We start from the raw sequence: 21,719 nt of genomic DNA, 5'->3' as shown, positions 1-21,719 counted from the left end.
GCTGGTCCGCTGTGGAATCTGTGGATCAGATTCCCAGAAATCTGATCTCATTTGAATCCGTTGCAGATTTCTGTGACATCCCTACCTTGAAGTACATTGCACCCCTCTGTTGAGTGAAATATGCTCAGCTCTTTCTTTCTTCCCCTTCGCACAACAGGACTGGAGTTCATTCAGAAGACCCTGGCTGCCCAGCCCTACAGTCCCTTGGTTGTGTTGCTCCCCTTGGCTGGCGGCTATAGCCGCACCCTGAATACGGCCTGTCGCCTGATGGTGCGGATGGGGGTGGTGATGATAGCTGCTGCAGGCAACTACAAGGACGATGCTTGCCTGTATTCACCAGCAGCCGAACCAGAGGTACATGGAAGCTTAGCCGTTCCACTGCTTGAGCTGTGGTTCCAGGCTCCAGTAAGATGGTCCAGAAATGAGCCGTGTGGCCTCCAAGAAAGGCTCTGGCTCATCTTAACAGCACCTGCTAGATAGATCTTTCATATTGCCTCAAATGCAACGCTTTTCAATCGAGTCAGTTGTCCTATTCAGCTGCCAGTCATCCAAGGGTGGTTCACAAGCAGCCCCCCCTTTCCCATGCATTGAAAGAATGTGTGTGTGTGGGTGTGTGGGGGGTTATGGGGCTTTGCAGGGGTAGCCCTGCCTCCTGCTGCCATTGCCTGCAATATAAATACTTCCCTGCTCTCTGCCTGTTTGGGCAGCATGGGAAAGGCCTCTCTGTGTGCAATGAGGTACGCTCATAGACCTCCACGCGAGCGGGAACTCTGGGGTCTCTCGCATGGAGGGGCTTTACATGTAGGGTGGCCAGGTGTCCTACCTTACAGAGGACAGTCCTCTGTTTTGGAGAGCTGGCAGAGGACAGTCCTCTATTTGAAGGTGCCCTCTATTTGATGGACTGCCCAGTCCAGGCCTGGTTTAAAGTCCAAGAACCGTAGGGAGGGAGAGTACCGAGGGGCCTTGGATGGGCCTAAGTGCCCATCCACACTTAGCTGCTGGGCAGCAGTTACAAACAGAGATGCCCTGGTCAGTCTTCTCTTCTGTGGTGACATGTCTTGTATCTCTATTTAAGTTATAGTTAGAATTTTTAAATTTTCAGCTATATATACAGTATATATTTGCATATGCAATTGTTATGTAAATGGGTGTCCTTTTGTCCTCTTCCTTGGTGAGGCAGTTCCTCTTTTTTGGCAATCTCTAAGCGGCCACCCCAATGCGGAGAGAACACATGGAGAGCACTTTCCCATGGTGTCTGACTAGACAGATGGCCAGGAAGCATTTCTGTCCTGGGTGTCAGCACTGCGGGTGTGTGTGTGTGTGATGGCGCATGAGGGCAGAGAGGGTCTGGGCTAACTTGCATGGCCCCACATCCCCCTTGCACATTCTTTCCATCTGTGGTGGTGGTGGGGTTCATGTGAACCATCCCCTGGTAGCAGTAATCAAGTGTAGGGAAATGAAGTCTTGTCAGATGGAATGTCAGCTTTCTAGGGAAATGAACACAAGAAGAGCCAAGCTGGATCAGACCAAGGGTCCATCCAGTCCAGCATTCTGTTCACACGGTGTCCAACCAGCTTTGGACTGGGAACCTACAAGCAGGACACGTGCAACGGCACCTTCCCACCCATGTTCCCCAGCAACTGGTGTACATAAGCATACTGCCTCTGATACTGGAGGTAGCACATATCTATCAGGAGTAGTAGCCGTCGATAGCCTTCTCCTCCAGGTATTTATCTAATCCCCTTTTAAAGCCATCCAAATTGGTGGCCATCCCTACATCTTGTGGTAGCGAATTCCATAGTTTAAATGAATAGAGGAGTAGATGATTGCCGCTGCTGCCTGAATCATCCATATCAAGGATGTGAAGGCTGATTTATGGAAATGGATTCAACGCCAGAAGAGCTAGGCAGATCACTGGCCCAGAGCATGTTGCTTTTGTGTCTCCAAAACTGCCTTGGCTACCTTGGCCAAGCCACACAAGCCCTTTTTTGTGTCTACATTTACCCTCAATGTCAAGTGGGGGAGGCTGATACTCAACCTTCTGAGAACAGAGTGATTCTTTGACCAGGGTCTGCACTGCAGCCCTCTCGTGGAGTCAGCTAAAGAGGAATGTTTGAAGGCAAAAAGACTAATTATCTGGGGTCCCTGGAGGCATTTTGGGAAATCTAGAGCTAGGGAGAAAAGAGGAAGCCCTGCAACAACACTCAGATAATGTATTTTAGAGCAAAACTAACAAAGAGTTTTGTGGCACCTTAAAGACTAACACATTTTTTTTTCCCAGATGTCTCCTTGCGGAATTTTCCCATCAAAATTCTACCCTTTGCTTGCTTGCTTCCCCAAGCTGGTGTCCTCCAGATTTGTTGGCTATTCTGGTTGGGAATGAAGGGAGTTGCAGTCCAACACATCTGGAGGGCACCAGCTTGGGGGGATGGTGGGATTCTCACTTGGTGGAGCAGGGGTTGGACTACGTGGGCCACCAAAGCTCCTCTTCAGGTTAGATCCAGAGTAGTGGTTAGGGGATTTCCGCTTGCACTGGAGGAAGGGCGTACGGAGGTGATCTTTGTGATTGCTCTGCCTCTTGCGGCCCACTGTTGGTCCTGAAAAGCTGCTCTGGAGGGCCGGGGAACCTCCTGGAGCAGCACGAGAGGTGATGCAGGGGGAAGGGGGAATTGGCAAAGATCATCTCCTTGCCCCCTTCCTCCAGCAAGGAGCCTCCATTGGATCCCAGCACTTTCTGGATCCAACTCTACGATGCTACGATCCTGAGTATAACAGGTATTGTGTTATGGTAGGTTATCACAGTCGGCGCCACCAATGTCCAGGACCAGCCTGCTTCCATTGGGAGCTTGGGAACCAACTTTGGCCGTTGCGTAGATCTGTTTGCCCCTGGAGATGATATCATTGGTGCCTCCAGTGACTGCAGTACCTGCTTCACATCACAGAGCGGGACCTCCCAAGCAGCTGCACATGTTGCAGGTAAAAATTTATAGCAGAACTTTAAGAGTACAGAGAGTTGCTGAGCTCCCATTTAGTTCAGAAAGGTGGTACACCATAAGGAGGTGAGATGCACTGACAGGGCCTTTTCAGTGGTCGCTCCCAGGCTGTGGAACTCCATCCCAAGGAAAACTAGGTTCACTCCTTCTCTGCTGTCCTTCTGCTGACAGGCAAAGACCGCTTTATTCAAGAAAGCTGTTGGCCTGTAAGTGGGTCGGTTGGGTTGGATGCTGTTTTTACTTTTTATTTTTTATTCTGTAATTGTTACATTTTTATTGCATTTTAATGTATTGTTTTATTGTTTTAATCAACTTTAATTGCACCTGTAACCTGTCTTGAGTTCCACTTCTTTTCGGTAGAAGTTGGGGCACAACTCAAATTTAAAAATAAATAAAGAAAGAAAGAAAGAAAGAAAGCCAGAGAAATTACTAGCTGAAGCCCCCCGCCCCCAACCCATGTATGTCTTTTGAGTCAGTTGTTTTGAGCCTCAGATTCTCATCGGCAAAAGATACATATTTTCTCCACCTCAGATTTCCAAAAACCAAACATTGACCAGTCAATTAAGGAGTTCCTCATAGTAGACCTTGTTATTCAAGACCTTGCACTAGACTCATCTTCACTTCACTTCACTTCGCTTACGGCTGCTTCGTATCATACGGTCTCCACATGGAGACTATGCAAAGTGGCCTCCTTAAAGCAGCGGCTCCATGTGAAGAGTTGTTTAGCAGATCTGCTTTTGTGGAAGGCCTAAAGCTCGCCCCATGAATCGACTACCACTATGTGGCTGGCAATTCCCTTCCCACGAATGCATGAGGGGGGAGCAGGATTGCACCAGCTGGTCACATACCCCAACACTGATGTGGCTGCTGGCTGGAGAACAGGAATGGACCATACTGGGAAAATGACAAGTTGCCTTGCAGGTAAATATGCCATGCAGGGCCTTCTCAGTGGCTGCTCCCAGGCTCTGGAACTCCCTGTGGAGGGAGGCTAGTTGGCCCCTTCTTTGTTGTCCTTCCGCTGGCAGGCCATTTTTATTCATGCAGGCCTTTGACATATAAGCTGATCTGTTGCTGAAGAGGGTTTTAATTGGATGGGGTTGTTTATTTCTTTTATTGTGTTTTTAGTTGTGCTTTTAATATATTTGTGTTTATGTTGCATTTTAATTAAGATCTTGTTTTTAATCTGGATTTTATTGTTAGCTGTCTTGAGCACCATTTCTCGGCAGAGAGTCACGATATAAATAAGATAAGTAAAAAAAAGTAGCATGCGCAGTTTGTGTTGACGTGGTGCTGCAGTATAACCAGCGCTTGCCGACTTCGGGCCTACGTGGGGCGGTTCTTCAGCTGTTCATGCTGCACTTTCAGTGGAAAAGGCAGACAAATGAGGGAGGAGAGGCGAGTCCAGAGGACTGGCGTTGCTGGCAGGAACCGCATGGTGTGGCTGATTGGCTATGGTTCAGAAATACTTTTAAAAATTATGTGCATTATTCACAATGAAGTTCATTGTTGCCCTGAGCTTTTTGCAAGGAAGGGCAGGATATAATTCAGATCAATAAATACAATAACATAGTTATGCCATGCTTTTTGGGATCCACATTGTTTCATAAAATGGGGCAAACATTTCCACCTGCAACCCCCCACCCCACCCCAGCCCTTCACACTGGTAAGTAGTGGCAGTGTTATTTCTCAGTACACAAAACTACTTGCAATTGTGACAGTTCTTACAGTGGTAATTGACTGTGTAAGTGAGGCCCCCAGAAGAAAGCCCCTCGCTAAGAGAAAGCATGAGGTAAAATAGTGATGTGAAAATGGGAGGTGGTCTTGTGGGTCCAGGTTGCATCACACACTGGATGTCTCAAAAGGGTGGGTGTGACAGACAGCACCTCTGTGTGAAATGACTGCCTAGCCCTTATATGTCACATAATATCCCTCTTGCATTCTTGCCCCCATTCTGTGTGTGTGTATGCACACAGTATAATATACACACACACATATATATACACACACACACAAAATATGTGTATGTTTGTATTTTATATATATGTAAACCTTCAGTCTCTATTAGCAACTTCATGCAAATGCATCTTTGTGCCTTTACGCAGTTGCGAACAACAGCGAGCAGGTTATGGTCTGATAGTGACATGCCTTGCAGGCTGTTAGACCCGAGGCTGAGTGCAGTTAAAAGTGAACTGCTGCTAACACGTCTCTGTATTAAACGGTTCTGTGCATCCGGAGGGGGTGCCTGTTGTGATCGTAAAATATAGATCTATTAAAGAATAAAATAAGCAGCTTGAAAGAAGCGGGGGGGGGGGGAGAAGCATTTACTTATGCACAAATAACACATTGAATTAGGCAACTGGATATCCTGGAGGAGAGGAGGCCCAGATGGCTGAATAATTTGTATTCTAAATTATTCGCAGAAATAAAAATTCAGTAACAACAAAGCAGGCTGCCAAACAGAAAGTGAATACTGCCAGTTGCCTCACCCAGAATGGGACCTGCTGTGTGCTGCTCTGTTACGTCCATGGAGAAATTGGCTGTTCTGTCCATTGAAGTGAATGGGGCAGCTCTCTAGGCTGAGGGAACTCTCTGTGTACATACGAGCCCTTGTGCCCACAGCAACTTGCTGATGGGCCAAGACTGCAATCTTATACACATTTATCTGGCAGTAAGTCCCATTGAACTCAGTGGAGTTACCTCTGAGTAGACATGGGTTGGTGTGCACTGCACATGTCTTTTATGGGGCTACTGAGTTGTATAAAAAGGCTGCAGACCTTTGCTTGCATTTCCTCTTGTCCTACTCTCTGTTCTGCAAGAGCACCAGCCTCAGCTAGGTAATTTTAAACATATAATGGACAGTGGGCATGAGCCAGCCAAAATAGAGCATTTTTAGGTCCCACTGATTTCATGGGGAGAGATTTAAGCACATGCCTAAATCTCTCCCCTTAAAGCAAAATGGACTTATAAGAAATTGACTTAACTGCTATTGGATCCAGAGTTGCATTTAGCGGGGTTCCACTTATACTGGAGGAAGGGGGCGAATTCACCCTTCCCCCTGAAGCCCCCCCCGTGCCTCCTGAAAAGCTCCTCTGGGGAGTCATGAGAGGCAGTGTGTTGGGCTTGCAGGGGGAAGAGTGCCTCCCCAAGTCCTTCCTCCAGCAGTGGGAGCCTCTGCTGGCTCCCGGCCCCTTCCATGAACAGAGGGAGCCCTTCTGTTCATGGCTAATCTGGATCCAACCCCACATTTGGGTGGATTGCGCCCTAGAGTTCACTTTTTTCTCAGGACATTAACGCAAGGTAAAGAAACTGCTTGATGGAAAGCTCTCAACATTTCAAACCAACTCGTTGGCCTAAGAAAAGAGGTCCATTCCTAAATATGTTACCACCATTCATCACAAAGCAGAGGTGGAGTGGTGAGAAATGGAAAAGGAGAAGAAATACGTTCATGCTCTCGCTTTTTGGCTCCCAGATTCTGTTGAACGTGCAGCCTTTGGAATAATTTGGATGAATACTGTAACTGTGAAATATGTGGAGTCTTCATTTGAGTGTTGCTTCAAATTTGAGTTTGAACTGGAACCTTTTTGGTTCTGCTATCTAACTTATTAACAAGTTTACTTTAATTGTAGTAATCCATTTAATTTTTAATCAAAAATGCCATATAGCAATTTCAATACCCAATAGGATTTGAACATAGGTAGACCATCGGACCATCTACCTCTGTACTTTTGTCGCTGACTGGCAGCAGCTCTCTAGGGTTTCAGGCAGGAATTTCCATGCAGGTGTTTTTCCAGCCCTACCTGAAGATGCTGCCAGGGATTGAATGTGGGACCTTCTGCATGCAAAGCAGGGGCTCTACGGCTGAGCCACGGCCTCTCCCTGCATTGTGAACATGTAGTCTTTTAAAGGAAGCTAGAAAATCCACTTGATCAGTTATTTGGGAGGAAGAGTGGTGGTGGTGGGTGGATTTGGATTCAGTCCCCTCTCTTCTCGCCAGTCAGCTGATCAGTGTCACTGTAATGTCCTTGAAAGAGCCCCACATGAGCCGCGCTGGCTGCTGTGCATTCCCACAGCTGGAAAAGAGCTCAAACACCTAACCTTTAATTTTGCAGCACACTTGTGGATCTTTCATAAAATTGCAGCATGTCATCTAATGTAAGTGGTAAAGATGATGACTCAGTCCAGCTATCTATGTGCCTTGCCCTTGCTGGATAATACAGAGCAGGTCCATGTGCTGTTACAGGCCTTGCAGCCATGATTCTGAACACCAGCCCTGGTCTGTCCATCTCTGAGCTGAGACAGAGGCTGATCCACTTCTCCGTCAAAAACCTAATCAATGAGGCTTGGTTTCCAGAAGACCAGAGGTTGTTAACTCCCAACAGGGTGGCTGGGCTTCCCTCCAAACTTGTAGAAGGTGAGTGCCTCTTATTCTCTAGTAGTTGTTGGTGTTAACGCTTTTAGTTATGCCATCGTAAGTTACCAGTTAGTCAACAGACACGTACCTCCTTTCCTCCAAATGACCACTTTTGCCACTCAAATTTCTGGTGGTTCCCAAAGAGTTCCCTGCAACGTGACACTTGCAGATGTGGGCTCTCCAGGTGGTTGAAATATGGAAAATTTACAGGCTGGAAAAAGGCAGTCCCAAAGGGAATGGGGTGCTGCTGGGCATACGTGATGACCATTGGCCTCTCTTTCTCAGACGAACAGCTGTACTGTCGCTCAGTGTGGTCTTCCTTGTCTGGGTCAACTAGTGCGGCGATAGCTGTTGCCCGCTGCAGTAGCAATGAAGAAATGTTCAGCTGCTCAAGCTTGTCAAAGAACGGGAAGCGGCGGGGCGAGCGCATTGAGGTGATGCTCTGTGATTTTTGTTGTGATTTAACATACATTTCAGTAGGATGGGTGTGAAGGTTTGAGGTCTGGAGAAGCAAAGGAAAACGGTCAGGTTGAGAGGCCTGGAGGGGAGGGGGTATCCCTGAGAGGAGTAGTTTCATTTCCCTGGTTCAGGTTCAGTTTCATTTCCCCAGTTAAGTTTCATTTCTTCAGGGTTGAAACAGTACTTTTGGTTTTGAGGGAGGAGAGTATATAAAGAGAGCGAGAGAGCCAATAAGAGCAGAGTTGAGGAGACCAGAGTCTAAAGAGGGAGCAGGAAGAAGCAACCTAGAGAAGTCTAAGGACAGCTAGGGTGAAGGAACTAGTGTTTTGCAACTTTTATTTTCTTTTTTTGTATCACTCATCTCTATTGTGTAAACACCTTTAGTTGTGATTCGCTTGCTTTAATTTACCAGTAAAGTGTTGTGGTTAAACCCTGTGTCTAGAGTGTCAATCACCCCACACATACAGCCTAAACCCCATGTTATTGGGAAGGGGAAGGTAAAAGAAGGAAGCTGGACTCTTAAGGAGGCAAGAGATACTTAAGGAGTTGCTTAGGGAGTCCGGTCATAAAGGGAACCCTGACACTGGGATGTTAGGTTTGCTGGCATTCCTTGTGTCTCACCGCTGTGCTTTTGAAATTCCAGGATGATCACGGCAGCAAGGAGTGTGTGGCTTATAATAGATTTGGGGGCCAAGGGGTCTATGCCATAGCTCGGTGTTGCATTTGGCCCAAAGTTGACTGCCAGGTTAAAGCCCCCACACAGACCACAGAGGGCTCCACAGTGCAAAGTGGCAGCTGCGCTAAGGACACCCATGTTTTGACAGGTATGTGATGACAGCTATGATGGCAGTAATTTAGGCAATTCACTTTACCATGCTGAGGCATCTTTACAGATGGGCCATGTTCCAGCAAGGCGGATCTACATATGAAAGAGGTCTCCCATGTGCAGCGATACCCCTTCTGCGTGGCTAATAGTGTGCTGTGTCACACTTGCAAATCCCCTGGTTGCATGCAGTTTTGAGGACATGTTTGGCAGAGATTGGAGGCACATCTGCACCACGATGCACATCCCATGCAAACAGTCCCCATCTGCATTGCACAGTGTGGATTGGGATGGACCTTCCAGTCCATCCTGTGATGCAGGCATGGAAATTCCCATGTCATCCGGGGTCACTGTGCAACTGTTGCATGCAACTAGCTTTGTATTGGGACCCACACAGTTTGTAAAAGTTAATAATCTCAGGCTTCAGTCTCATACTCACTTACCTGGGAGTGTCATTGAGAGGAACTTGTGAGTAGACATGCAAAGAATTGTGTTCTAAAGTATCAAGTGAGGAAAGAACCTGTAAAATATTTGCTTTTCTGAATTTTTCAGAGTTTTCCTTGGAAGTTGTCCAACATCCCCGCCCCCCCCCCTCACACACACACACACACACACAAATAAAGGAAGGCAAGGAAACCTTTTGCACTGTCGTGGCAACTTTCAAACTTCCGTACACATGGCAATATATATGCACAACATCCATGCTCACTGAAATATACACACTGCTTCTGACATGGGTGCACATCCAAATGAGTGAAATAGCATGCAGAAATCAGTCTTTTGAAAGTTCGGCAGACGAGGCCTATGTCACACTGTTGCTTTTGTCTTTGCAAGAGCAATAATAGACTGGTTTGGGCATTTCAGCCCAGCGCAGTAATGGAAGAAGACTTGGGTGTTTGCTTGATCTGAGATCCAATTTGGTTTCCCTCAGAATGTGAATCTCTCCCCCACCACCCCGCCCCAAATATTACTTACTGAGGAAGTATGCAAGGGCGGAAAGAGCAGTTAATATGGAGACATGACTGGAGGGCAAGATGGGTGGGGAATTAACAGAAGCAGGGTGTTGTGCAGATCCCAAGTGTACTATTTTTTTATTTATTTGAAAAGCAGGGGTACTAGTGTGTAGAACTCCAGATCCACCCATATCTAGGTTTCTGTGTGTGTGTGTTTTTTTTTAAATGCCATTGTGCACATGCCCTAACACAATCTAAATTGGCAGGTTGCAGCTCTCATTCTCGGGCTGGAGATTTCAGTGGCAACATCAGACCTGTACTTGGGACAGAAGGCAGCCGTGACCACTGTGTAGGCCAGGCTGCAACTGTGCATGCTTTCTGCTGCCATGCACCCAGCATTGAGTGCAAGGTCCAAGAACAGTTTTCTCAGGAGTACTCAGCAAAGGTATGTGGGTGCCTTTCCTCTATGGCGGATTCCAGTCCAGTTAGGAAAACCTGGTCTGCAACGCGTGTAGGCTCAAAGGAAATTGATCTGAGGCACTTAAGTAAGCTGTGCAAGCCAGAATCCCTGAATGGGGCTGCCTTCTCAGGAGGTTTCCTCTGCTGTGTGAGCTGATCACTTTTTGGCCATAGTGCAGCACAAGACTCCTGGGATTTGCCTTGTGCCTGAGCTGAACTGAAATGAGTGTGATAATAATGGGCCTCCCTCCTTGGCCAAAAGACCAAGGAAATATTCTTCACAGCATTGCGGCTGCTGCTTCAGAGGCTGAAGAAGTGAGTGGGAAGGCATGGGGTGTCATGGGGAAGGCATCCAGCAGTGTTGCTTTGCCAGCAGGAGGGGATCACTGATGGAATGGATTTCCCTCTCCCTCTGCAACCCCCCACTAAATCTCCTCTGGAAGGTTCAGGTACCCTATGGAGCAGATCTGGGGAATGCGTAGGGGTGGGGTGGCTGCAGGGGGAGGAGAGGGCGGAGAAGTCCAATTGCACGAAGCAACATCCACTTGCAGGAGGGTTGGAACCAACCCATGGGGTCCACCCCTTTAGGCACAAGACCAGGGGTGGTGTATCCTGCTTTCAAAAGGCATAGGTCTAGCTCTAGGACGTTCCCAAGGTCCTCTGCAGACACAGATTTTTCCCAGATGTGTGCCTGCACAAAGATCATGAAGTACCTTGTGCCTTGTATTCCTTTGCGAGGGCTATGTTTGTTTATTTCATTTATATCCCGCCTTTTTTCCTCCTTAAGGTGGTTGGTGTACATAATCCTCCTCCTCCTCTCCATTTTATCCTCACACCAAGAACCCTGTGAGGTGGGTTGGGCTGAGAGTCTGTGACTGGCCCAGTCACCCAGTGAGCTTCCATGGCTGAGCAGGAACTAGAACCCGGATCTCCCGGCTCCCAGTCCAACACTCTCGCCACTACACACTGGACTATGGGCAGCTACCCTTCTAATCCCTGCTGTTCTCAGTTTCAATCAGCTATCATTTCAGCCCTGAAAAAGTTCCTATGAATGAGTGGTTCCAAACATCTGTACCATTGCAGTGTAGTATTATTGTTCTAGGACCTTCAACCTACCTCTGTAAGGGGGTTTACAGAGTTTCATAGGCAAAAAAAAGAGAAGGAGGAGTCTATACTGCAGCAGTTTAGAGTGAATTTCAGGGATGGGAAGGAAGGTAGATGCCTTAAACCAGTGTTAGAGAACCTGTGGCCTTTCAGACGTTGGTCTACAGCTCCCTTCATCCCAGAGCATTGGCCATGCTGGCTGGGGCTGATGGGAGTTGGACTCCAGCTCCCATCAGGAGGGCCATGGGTTCCCCCCCCCGGCATACACTTTCACTGCAAGAAGGCGCTTGTTGGATTTGAATGATTCCTGTCTTCCTCTTCTCAGGTGACAGTGACTTGTGATGATGGCTGGACTCTGACAGGATGTAATACCCAGGCTCATGGCCGCAACGCACTTGGGGCATATTCAGTGGACAACACTTGTGCTGTAATGAGCAGGCCAGGCAGCAAAGGAGCATGGGCTGTTGCCATTTGTTGCAGAAAGAGACTCTTGGAAAATGAGAAGCACAGTTCCAATTATAAGTGACAGTTCTACTCCCTGTGGGGCCCCCCCCCCCAATGATCTATGGGACTTTCAGTTGATGACAACTAGCCCATAACAGCATATTGGTGAGCTGTCCATCTCTCTCAGTTGTGCCTGAAGGAAGTATTCTTGCAGGCAGGAGTCCAGCACAGCTAGAGTACTTGTGGTGTCCTTAGCACAACTGTTCGAAATGTCCCAGTTACAGAAGATTTAGCGCCCCCCTCCACCAGTACTATTACATTCACAGTGGGGAGATGGGTCTGTCTGATGCCTCAAGAGTAATAACTGAGCTGTATCCACAGAACAAGTTTGGACAATAAGCTTAATCTGCGCTTTTCCTTGTAGTAGCCTTCTCTCTGCAGTCAATGACTTTCAGGATATATGGTTTGTATCCGATAGCTGAGCACCTGTTCCTCCCAAGTGTCTTCATATTCTGAAACTGCAGGGTATCCTGGCTAGTGGGGACCACATATCCCTTAATTCCCATGTTGAACCATTCACACTGGCCTGTAGACTGAAGCCGGTATGGACTGTAGGCACTCATGCATTTACTCAATTTGATATGCTTCCAACATTTTTGAAGAACTACTCATATTTCTGTGGGATCAGGGGATAAAGAAAAGGTGCACGGCGGTATATGTGGGTAGGATAATAGATTTGCATGGCTCTTTAGCCTGGCTCCAACCCCATTCTCATTTCTGAGCTGTAACTAGCAACTTCCCTCTGAACGGATTAGCTTTTCTTAGATGATAATCAGCATTCCAAATTCTGCCCCAGATTCCAGGTTACATATGCATAAAGTCCTAATCATAGTCTGGGAATCATTGTATGTTCAGCTTTTTTTTTTAAAGGTGTCTTTCCATGTAATAAGATGTATTTTGTATAGGAAGTAGCATTTTAGGGCATTTTAGTAAGTAGCATTAGCGTTCTCCACCTTCTCTCTCCAATGCCCATAAAACAGAGTTGTTTAACACAGTTAACTGCGCAAGACAGAAAGGACAGTGGGACTAAGATTAGGTCAGAGACAGACTGTTGGAATTATCGGATGGAACTTCTAAACTTGGCTATCTCAAGGAGCGCCTCCAGCAACACCAGACAGGCCACTTAACAAGATCCGCCTTGGATGGCCTTCACTCTGTCCCATCAGCCAGGACAGCTAGGCTAGCGAGGACGAGGGAGAGGGCCTTCTCTGTGGTAGCCCCCACTCTGTGGAACTCCCTCCCTAGGGAACTCCGCCATGCCCCCTCTTTAATGAGCTTCTGCCATGCATTGAAAACTTGGTTGTTCAGGCAGGCTTTTAGGGTGGGTTAGGGTATTTCTTAGAAAATGTTTTAATGTTTAATTTTACTGTTTTAGACTATTTGTATTGCTGTACATTGCCCAGAATGGCCAGGTAACCGGCCAGATGGGCAATTAAGAAATTAATTAATTTAATAAATAAACTAAGTGGTGCAACCCTATGCATATTTAGACAGAAAAAAATGGACTTTTTTTTGTTTAAACATGCATACAATTGAGTTCTAAAGCTCCAGTGCCTGAAGATTCTCTCCTATGCCGAGTCAAAGCATAGGGATGGCAGAGATCTTGCTATGGCTTAGTAAAGACCATGGGAGTGGCTTATAAGCTGGTAGGTACAGCATTTGGCTCATACAAATGCACACCTATCTATATTTCTTCAGCATGTCTAGTTCCAAAGTGCCTTACAGACCCCATTTCCAAGAGTACTTAGTAGACAGCCAGCCATGCAAACGTAAACCCTCTGCACTGAATAGGGAGAGTGGCCAAGTTAATTTCTATGATGCTGCCTTCTAACCTAGAGAAGCCACTTCTATAAGGGATATTGTCCATGCTCTGCTTTAGAGAAGGCAGTTTCTCCACTTTTCTTCCACTTGCAGAGGCCACATTTAATTGCCCATTGTTGTCCCTGTTAGGTCACATTGCCAAGGAAGCTACAATGACAGCTGCATACCCAATTTTCTGGCCAGTAGGATATATATGTCCCAAGGAAAGAAGGTAGCTTTTCTTTCCAGGAGTGGGGAACGCACTACAAAGTCATCAACAACACCGGACAAGAAATTTCCACTGACGAGGTAGAGGGAACTGTTCACTTAGAAAAGGGTCTTATTGATGGGCTCCAAGAATCACACTGGGCAAATGCAGTATTTCTTTACATGAGTACCCAAAACTTTAAAAAGCGCTTAAGAAAGACTCAGGAGACCAAGTACTGTTGGCCTTTATTCACACTTGAGATACTGTAAAGTCAAACTTACTGTCAGTAATTTAGGCTAGTTTAGTTTACTGATAAAGCACTTGGTAACTATCATTTAATTTTTTTTTTTTAAGGCTGGTCGTTAGTATTACATATAAGTCCTTTCCTCTTTTGCCATTTGACCAATGTTTAAATGCTTGTATAATCCAATCTTTATCTGTAGTTGTATGTTCAATTACTGTGTTAAAAATAACAGCACCCATGCATGCTTACTCAGAATAAGTCCTATTTTATTCAATGGAACTTACTTCCACGTAAGTGTGCACAGTTTACAATCCTGAGTGGCTTTTTCTGCTTCAAGAAAGGCCAAAATGGAAACCGAGTCATGAACAATGTAGATAGTATGTAATACTTTGTTGTTTTGGGGCTAACACAGAGACATATCTACTGTCATTCATAGCTGCTTGATGTAGAGAAAAGCTTTCCCCCGTGCTGTAGATTTTACATTTTTATCTGGAAACTATTTATTCTGTTTTATATAACATTTTATATTGTCATTTTTGAGATAAAGTTTCATATTATCTTACTTGGATGCGTGCGTAACTCTTTGAACATACCTTAAGCAAAGTATTTATAACTAGATTTGAGGAGAAGAATGCAGTCACTCTTGGAAGACCTTGGGTTTTTCACTAGAAATTCAAGCTCATTTACAGTTGTCCCATTTTAAAGGTTAGGTGTGGCAGAACTAAATACTGTGGGAGAGGTGTAGACATATGGTATACATTTATCACATGTGAAGGGAGGTTCAAGAGGAGCATAAGGACATGTAGAGAGAAAGTTATTTGTTCTCTAACCAGTGGAAGCACCCTCGGATTTCTGGGCATTACTGCAGATGCTACCCTGTCTCTATTCAAGTTTTCTCCATGCAAAAGAAGTACAGTTCCTGCCAATGGGGACAGGGAATCCCTTTGTGCCTGATTTGGGTGAGACGAAGAGACCAGAGCTGTTTGGTGGCAGCAGTGGCTGAAGGCAGGCCTACACTGCAGTGCCTAGCACCCAGCTACACCAATCTCCCCTTGGTATGCACTGACTGGCATATATGGGAGACAGACTGATGCTACATTGTTAAAATGAAAAGCTAACCTCTGGATTCTGTTTATATCAGATTTTATCCTAGACAGCTACCAAATCTACTGAGATTACAGATTCCTAGATTCTCCCTAGCCTTCAGCTTTGCATGAGTAGAGAGCAGTTTACCGGGCAAAATGGACCACCAAAATAGCAACTGGCCTCTTGTCACAACTTAATAATTAGACCGGTTTTTGTGAGAGGAATAAACTTTATTCCGTTGACCAGGATTCTTTTCCATGAAAACTGCCTTTTCTTTTCCAGTTCCAAACACTTTGGGAAAACCCATACACAATGACAGCATACAGTCGAACTATGATTGCCCCACCCCTACAGAACATTCTGTTAATATGTATAAAATCCATTTCATCCAAAAAGACTGGCAGTAAAAGTGATCACAACATAGAAACATGTCACAATTTACACAGCAAACTAGATTTGTTGCATTAGATTTCTTAAAAAAAATATTCTTCAGCAGATTCAAGTGATAGCAGCTGGAAACCAAATTATCTACCAAGTATTGTACTTGAAAACCATAACCATCAACTTTGTACATGCAGGAAGAGGATCAGGAAACAGCCTGCAATAGTTTTAGGATGTATGGTGGTGAAACAGACCATCTTGGGGTTTTGCAAGCAACATTCTGTTTCAGCCTGTCATAAGAGACCACTGTTTCCATAGGAAATGATAGAACCTTCCAATTCCTTTGGATTAAGAAGAGTGATACTTCCCATCTGGTATCACCTCTGTAATACTTGCTTTGATTAAAGTTAAAGTGAAGATAAGGTGATGCAATAAGAATGGGGTAGGACATCAAAATTTATTCAAAATTTTAAAACATCACATTTAAAATTATGGAGGCTTTAATAAAATATCTGTACTGCCACATTTACATGAAAGTTGTTTTGAGAAAAGAAATTCAACTGAAATGTCATTTTGCATATGCAATGTCATTAACACTACTCCTTTGACTCATGTATGTGGCAGAAAATTCTAACTGGAAGATGTTACAGCTGTTTCCTTCAGGAGTGAAATGACCTGTTATATTCACAACTAGTGCATAAGAGTGAAGAAAGCTATATGCCAGATCAGGTTTTGCAACAGTACATAAAAAAGTGAAAAGAAAAAAAGAGGCACTTTTTGGCTGTTTGTGCCTTTGACTTGGCAAATCTTTCCATAACGGAGGTAACCCAGGCACTCGTTACAATTTCCCCTAAATTCATGTGCATGGTGCAGTTTGTTTAAATTAAGGCAAAATCCTAGAACAAAGGCAAAAGCAGTGAAGATAAATATGAAAAAGTGAAGATGAAACTCAAAATTGGGACAGAAGAAACTAATATCCAGAACTGCTAAAGAGATCACTTAACTGCATTTCACATGGGAAAACAAAATCATACCCATGTTAAGTTCAATTGGTTTCCAGTTATTATGGAGCAAATTAACCCGTTGTATTTTAAATGCTGCCTGGCCAAGCAAAACAAAGCCTACAATCCTTTGACTGTGTTAAAAATTTTTTAAAATTCACATGTCCCACATCACTCAAGGAATCATATACAGCCAATTCCAATTCTTTCAGATTCAAAGCATAAGCAAATGATTGCAGATCACATCATTAAGACTACAATTTATTCAATATGTCTCCAAGTATTAGAATGATGTTTTAAGGAGGCAAACAGCAATAAAATTCTGTCTTAAAGTGCTTTTTTTGTTAAACTTACTCATCAACATCGTTAAAAAAGATCCATTGATGCCACAATACATAAGTGTATTCTTGGAATAAACAAAGCTCTTTTATTGCTCTTACCCATTTTCTTAATGACATTGAGAAAAAAGTTACCAATTTTAGACTTCCTTGTACCAAAACCATTCCATAAGGAATAACCATCCTTACACAAAAGGGCTCTCTAAACAAACCCTTTCTGTAAAGCGCTATACAAATTACCTAGGAGACATATTAAATACAAAGGTCCTTGTGTAAACTGATTCTTAACTAATATTTTACAATGCCAAGTATAAGTCATCACACATTTTTACATAATTTTGAATATTCCTATTCAATATTTTCAGAAAGATTAAAAATTTGCCCTCCATACCTAAAGGCAGTCTGATTTTTTCTTCTGTATAAAAACCGAAAGTTTTTTGCAGCATCACAGAAAAGCAATAGTTTTACATTCACTCATTAAAGATTCACATAATAAAAAATTCAACCACTTGATACTTTTTCCTTACATTGGTAAAATCTGACAGATTTTGTGTTTTGTTTTTACTCATGCCTAGACTAGCTTCCCACAAGAACCACTAAGGATGTTGGGAATTCCTCACAGCTTGATGCTTAAACTTCTCAGTTGAAGAATACTTTAACTCTTTAGGAAGTAGCATGGCCACTGATTCTTAGAAAGCCTTCATTTCAGATTCCTCTAAAGATGAAAGCAATGGGATTCTAGCAATATCAGAAAGGCGTCAGGTATCCAATACTTCAGTTGAACTTCTGTTTTTCAGCTTGCAGCTAACCACTAAGGGTCCACATCATCAAGGTCACTTTTAGGTTCACCAATCATCATGGGAGACACTGAACCCTTAAAAAAACACAAGAAAAATTAAGAAAGGATATGCTGTTCCACAAGTAGTACATAGTGATTGCAGTATGGCTGACATTGAGAAGGTGTCAGTAATTATCTTCCCTTCACAAAAGGAAAGTTGACTTGATGTTATGAATTAGACCAGGAAGCCAAACTAATATAACTACTTTTTCACACAACACATTAGCTAAAACTATGGAATTCTCTACCAAAATATGTAGTGATGGCCACCACCTTGGGCAGTTTTAAAAGGAGATTAGACAAATTCAAGGAGGATAAGGCTATCAATGGCTATTAGTCATGATATCTAGATATTACCTCCAGTAACAGAGGCAGTATGCCCCTCAACACTAGTTGCTGGAGAACACGAGTGGGAGGGTGCTATTGCACTCATACCCTGCTTGTGGGCTTTCCATAGGCACCTTGTCGGCCACTGTGGGAACAGAATGCTGGACTTAGATAGGCATCTGGTCTGGTCCAGCACTGCTCTTCTGTTCTTTTTTTAACAACTCAAGCTAAGCCCTCAAGATGCCACTGGTAGAACTTATTCTTGTCTGAGTATTTTAATGTTTGAGGTATCGGTCTTAAAGCCCTTCAATATATCAAAGGCTGCTTAGAAATAGATGCATCATAAGCTGGCCCTGCATCAAAAGCATTGACTATACTGAGAAATTGTTTTGTACCTTCTTCTTTATACATTTCCCTGTACTATGCTCACCATCCCCTGTTAGTGCTATGATTGGCCTGAAGGCATATCCATACCCTGGTAAACAGGGCCTTAAAAACTGAGCATACTGCAACAATGGTTATTACATTTGGAGTAATCTTGTATGGTTAATATGGAAAATAGGCAGTAGAGCATGGTAAGGTCCCTACTTGACTTATAATCAGATTTTTCATTTTATCTGTTAAAAGAAGCAATTGAAAACTCAATTTGCAGTGGAGGGGTTAAAAATCAGTAGAATCACACAGGGAACCACTCGCATGAATGACTTTCTATATGGAGCTGTCTCTGCAAGGCTCCAAATCATGGTTTTGTGAATGGGAAATATGGAAAATGGCCACTATGTCATTATAAAGCAGATGAGTATTAGTGGAATTCAAGGTATTAGGAGCACTCAAATTTTTAACATCACGATATGCAAGGCAAAAACAGCAAACAGAATTCAAACCATTTATGTGAGTATTACTCCTTCAGTTTTGAAGACACATACTTTTGTGCAGCATTTCAGTACCTTTCTCATTTAGAAACAATCACAGTCAATACATTTTCCTTTTGTTTTGCTAACTGGTAAGGAAACCACTTATGCTAGGCATGTATACAGTGGACCCAACAAGGTCATTCTATTTACCTGTTGTAGATGTCTGCCACCGTTCTCATTGGCTGGACTGCTCTCAGATCCATTACTGCTTCCCGACTGATCTTTCTCATTCAGCAAGGCTGTGGCATATGCCAATGTGTCCTAAGGAAGAGTACAGGACTTAAGAGCCATGTCAATATTTTTTATATAATCTTGGAGTTTACCAGGGGGGAAAAAGCTGCAATACCTATAAACAAGTATAATGTGGGACTGGTTCAAATGTTACATATCCCTCCACTTCTTGCAAGAACTGGTAAAAACATTCTGCATGGTGGTGTGCTCCCATATAGGAGCTTAAATATCTATAAGCTCTTGATGCACTATAGGGGACTTATGAAACTTTTCAATCCTCTCTCAATGTTCAAGCAATGGGCTACTTGAAATGATTTGAAATTAGCTAAGTTAATGAATTTGAGACAGACGACTCTTTTATTTTTGTTCATACATGTGTGTAGTTTGAGTTACTTTTGTATCAAATTTGCAGTGCTACTGGAAAATAAAATAGACAAACATTAGCCAATACTATACACTAATTGGTGTGCAGAGCTCTGCATACAAGAGCAAAGGTCTTAGATAGCAATGTGCTTTTCAATACATCTGTGTGTAAAAAAAAGAGTAACTGCCACCCATCCTATCAGAGGATTGGTAGAGGTCCCGTGTCAAATTCAGGCTGACCTGTGCAGAAATAGTGCGCTGGAAGGTTTTGGCAGTTGAGGTTTCATTGGATACATTACTCTGTGGAGCCCAGTAGTGTTCAGACATCTAGAGAAATGTGAAACCATCCATTAATGCAAATCATATAACAGCGTAAGTATCAGGGCTATGAGCTTGGTTTCCTAAAGTAAGTTAAGGACATTTAAGGAAGGAAAATTTTCTGCCTCCTTCTCCCTACTGCAGCCACCTGTGGCCCCACACAAGGTCTCTCTGGAGGTTTGGGTTGTCCTACTGAACAATGTGGGACAGTATAAGGGGCTGCTCAGGGAGGGGAGAATCACTCTGGTGACTCTCTACCTAGAATAGTTACTGTGCAGCTCCTTAAAACCAGACTCTAGCCCCGTCCTTATTACCTGTTTTACAGTTTGAGTGAAAGGCTGTGGGCAAGTCTGGTCCTTTTTTAAATACTGCACTCAGTTGTAGGCCTATACAAATAAATATGATAATGCATAGATAAATCTGATTTACATTAGTCTGCATTGTAGCCATGTGAAGAAAACTTTATAATAACAAAATATAAGTTACCTTTATTTGAAGCCACTGTACAGCCCAACTCCAATGATGTGAATTCTCCTTGAAATAGTCTTTAGCAGCAGAGCACCTTTAAAATTCAAAGTGAATTATCACAACTATGTATCTAAAGATGTTCAGGATCACACTTCCTTTTCACACTTTAAAAAATCATTTGGCTATCAAAATTATTATCTTTGTCTGCTTGTGTGCTGCCAACACAGACCAGGTAGGGTGAAATGTTTCGAAATGAACTTAGAGTATATATTGCAGATCTTGAAAGTGAATGTAAGAGCTGAATGACAGGGCTCTGTCTTGGGCAAAGGCAGGGAAAAGAACTTGGATGGAGTCTAGCAGCACCAAGCCTAGAGGCAAACATTTAGGTCACATAATCCTTGCGTTCCTGGGCAAGACGGCGAGTTAACTCATTGTTGGAAGCCTCCTCGCATCAACCTGAGAACAAAACTTTCCATTTTACAAGACCGCCCCTCCCTGGTCACACAGAAGCCATTTTTGTCACAGGCAGGCAAGCAAGTGGCTATTTACAAGCCTATTTCCTGCGATAGCCGGCAGGGCCAGGATGACTATTAATTAAGCAATACATATAAGGTGTCACTTATTAAACACCAGGCTTTATATTTGCTGCCCCTTTACAGTGTTTTCTCTGAACCAGCTACTATTACCATGCAACTGAAGGTACAACGCTGAACTTCTGAGCCCTCCACTTGTGCTGCCAGACAGCAGCCTACGTACTTATATTAGTCTAACTTATGGAGCTATTTACAAACTACAGAAAGTTATGACAAGATTATCTGAGCAACTGATTCCCTCCAGTTTCATTACACCCATCCTGTAACTTTCTTCCCTGAATTAGTGGCCAGAAACTTGCTTTCAGCAGAATGAGATTAGCCATGGTGATGCATGCTCTGATAACCTGCTGACTGAAATACTGTGATGCATTCTACAAGGGGCTGCCCTTGAAGGTGACTCAGAAGCTCTGACTAGTGCAAAATGCAGTTGGCAGAAAGTTAGCTGGTACGGCCAGATGGAGTCACATTATACCAATCCTGAAGGAGTTACACTGGTTGCCTCTTTGCTTCCAAGCCTAATTCAAGGTGCTTGCTTAAAGCCCTGAACTGCTTGGGCCCAATTATTTGAAAGAGCACCTCTCCCTATACCACCCTTTCATTGCCTTAAGATCTTCAGGGGAGTCTCTTCTTTGTGTACCTCCACATGAAAAGAGCCTTCACCACAGCAAGCCCCAATGGTGGAATACCTTCCCCACAGAGGTAGGGCTGGTGCTGACACCACATTCTTTTCAGCGCCAGGTCAAAACATTATTTGCCCAGACATTTTAATTTAGGTATACCTGTTAGTCTGCTCTAGTTTTGGCTTCAATTGCGTTATGCTGATAATGATTTTTGTTTTATTATATAACCTATTTTGTATGACTAATTCTAGTCATTGCTTGTTTTTGTTTCATATGGCTTATT

The 21,719-nt window shown here is 43.9% G+C and overlaps 2 protein-coding genes across 4 annotated transcripts in view; one reads left to right on the top strand and one right to left on the bottom strand.

Moving 5' to 3' along the window:
* The window catches only part of PCSK9 (proprotein convertase subtilisin/kexin type 9), a 33,827-nt gene extending 19,307 nt beyond the window's left edge, over positions 1 to 14,520 (top strand). Inside the window, exons 6-12 of the mRNA XM_084852405.1 lie at positions 158 to 354; positions 2,793 to 2,976; positions 7,234 to 7,404; positions 7,690 to 7,838; positions 8,507 to 8,687; positions 9,906 to 10,084; positions 11,528 to 14,520. Of these exons, the coding sequence (XP_084708531.1) occupies positions 158 to 354; positions 2,793 to 2,976; positions 7,234 to 7,404; positions 7,690 to 7,838; positions 8,507 to 8,687; positions 9,906 to 10,084; positions 11,528 to 11,728 (1,262 nt within the window). The 3' untranslated portion in view covers positions 11,729 to 14,520. The remainder of the gene's footprint in view (positions 1 to 157; positions 355 to 2,792; positions 2,977 to 7,233; positions 7,405 to 7,689; positions 7,839 to 8,506; positions 8,688 to 9,905; positions 10,085 to 11,527) is intronic.
* Positions 14,521 to 15,257: 737 nt separating this feature from the next.
* The window catches only part of USP24 (ubiquitin specific peptidase 24), a 99,344-nt gene continuing 92,882 nt past the window's right edge, over positions 15,258 to 21,719 (bottom strand). For 2 of the 3 annotated variants that reach the window (XM_084852403.1, XM_084852404.1), the window contains 4 exons: positions 20,242 to 20,317; positions 19,678 to 19,764; positions 18,994 to 19,104; positions 15,258 to 17,638 (listed from right to left, as the gene is read on the bottom strand). In XM_084852403.1, coding sequence (XP_084708529.1) covers positions 17,576 to 17,638; positions 18,994 to 19,104; positions 19,678 to 19,764; positions 20,242 to 20,317 — 337 coding nt within the window. In that variant the 3' untranslated portion in view covers positions 15,258 to 17,575. The remainder of the gene's footprint in view (positions 17,639 to 18,993; positions 19,105 to 19,677; positions 19,765 to 20,241; positions 20,318 to 21,719) is intronic. The other variant, XR_014790534.1, reaches the window with a different exon arrangement.

Source organism: Heloderma suspectum, chromosome 4 (genome assembly GCF_057233095.1).
Source record: "Heloderma suspectum isolate Gila_16-S chromosome 4, 16-S_ref, whole genome shotgun sequence".
NCBI classification, from domain to species: Eukaryota; Metazoa; Chordata; class Lepidosauria; order Squamata; family Helodermatidae; genus Heloderma; species Heloderma suspectum.
Note: the sequence above shows the minus strand (reverse complement) of the source record. Positions and strands in the feature narration are given on the sequence as shown.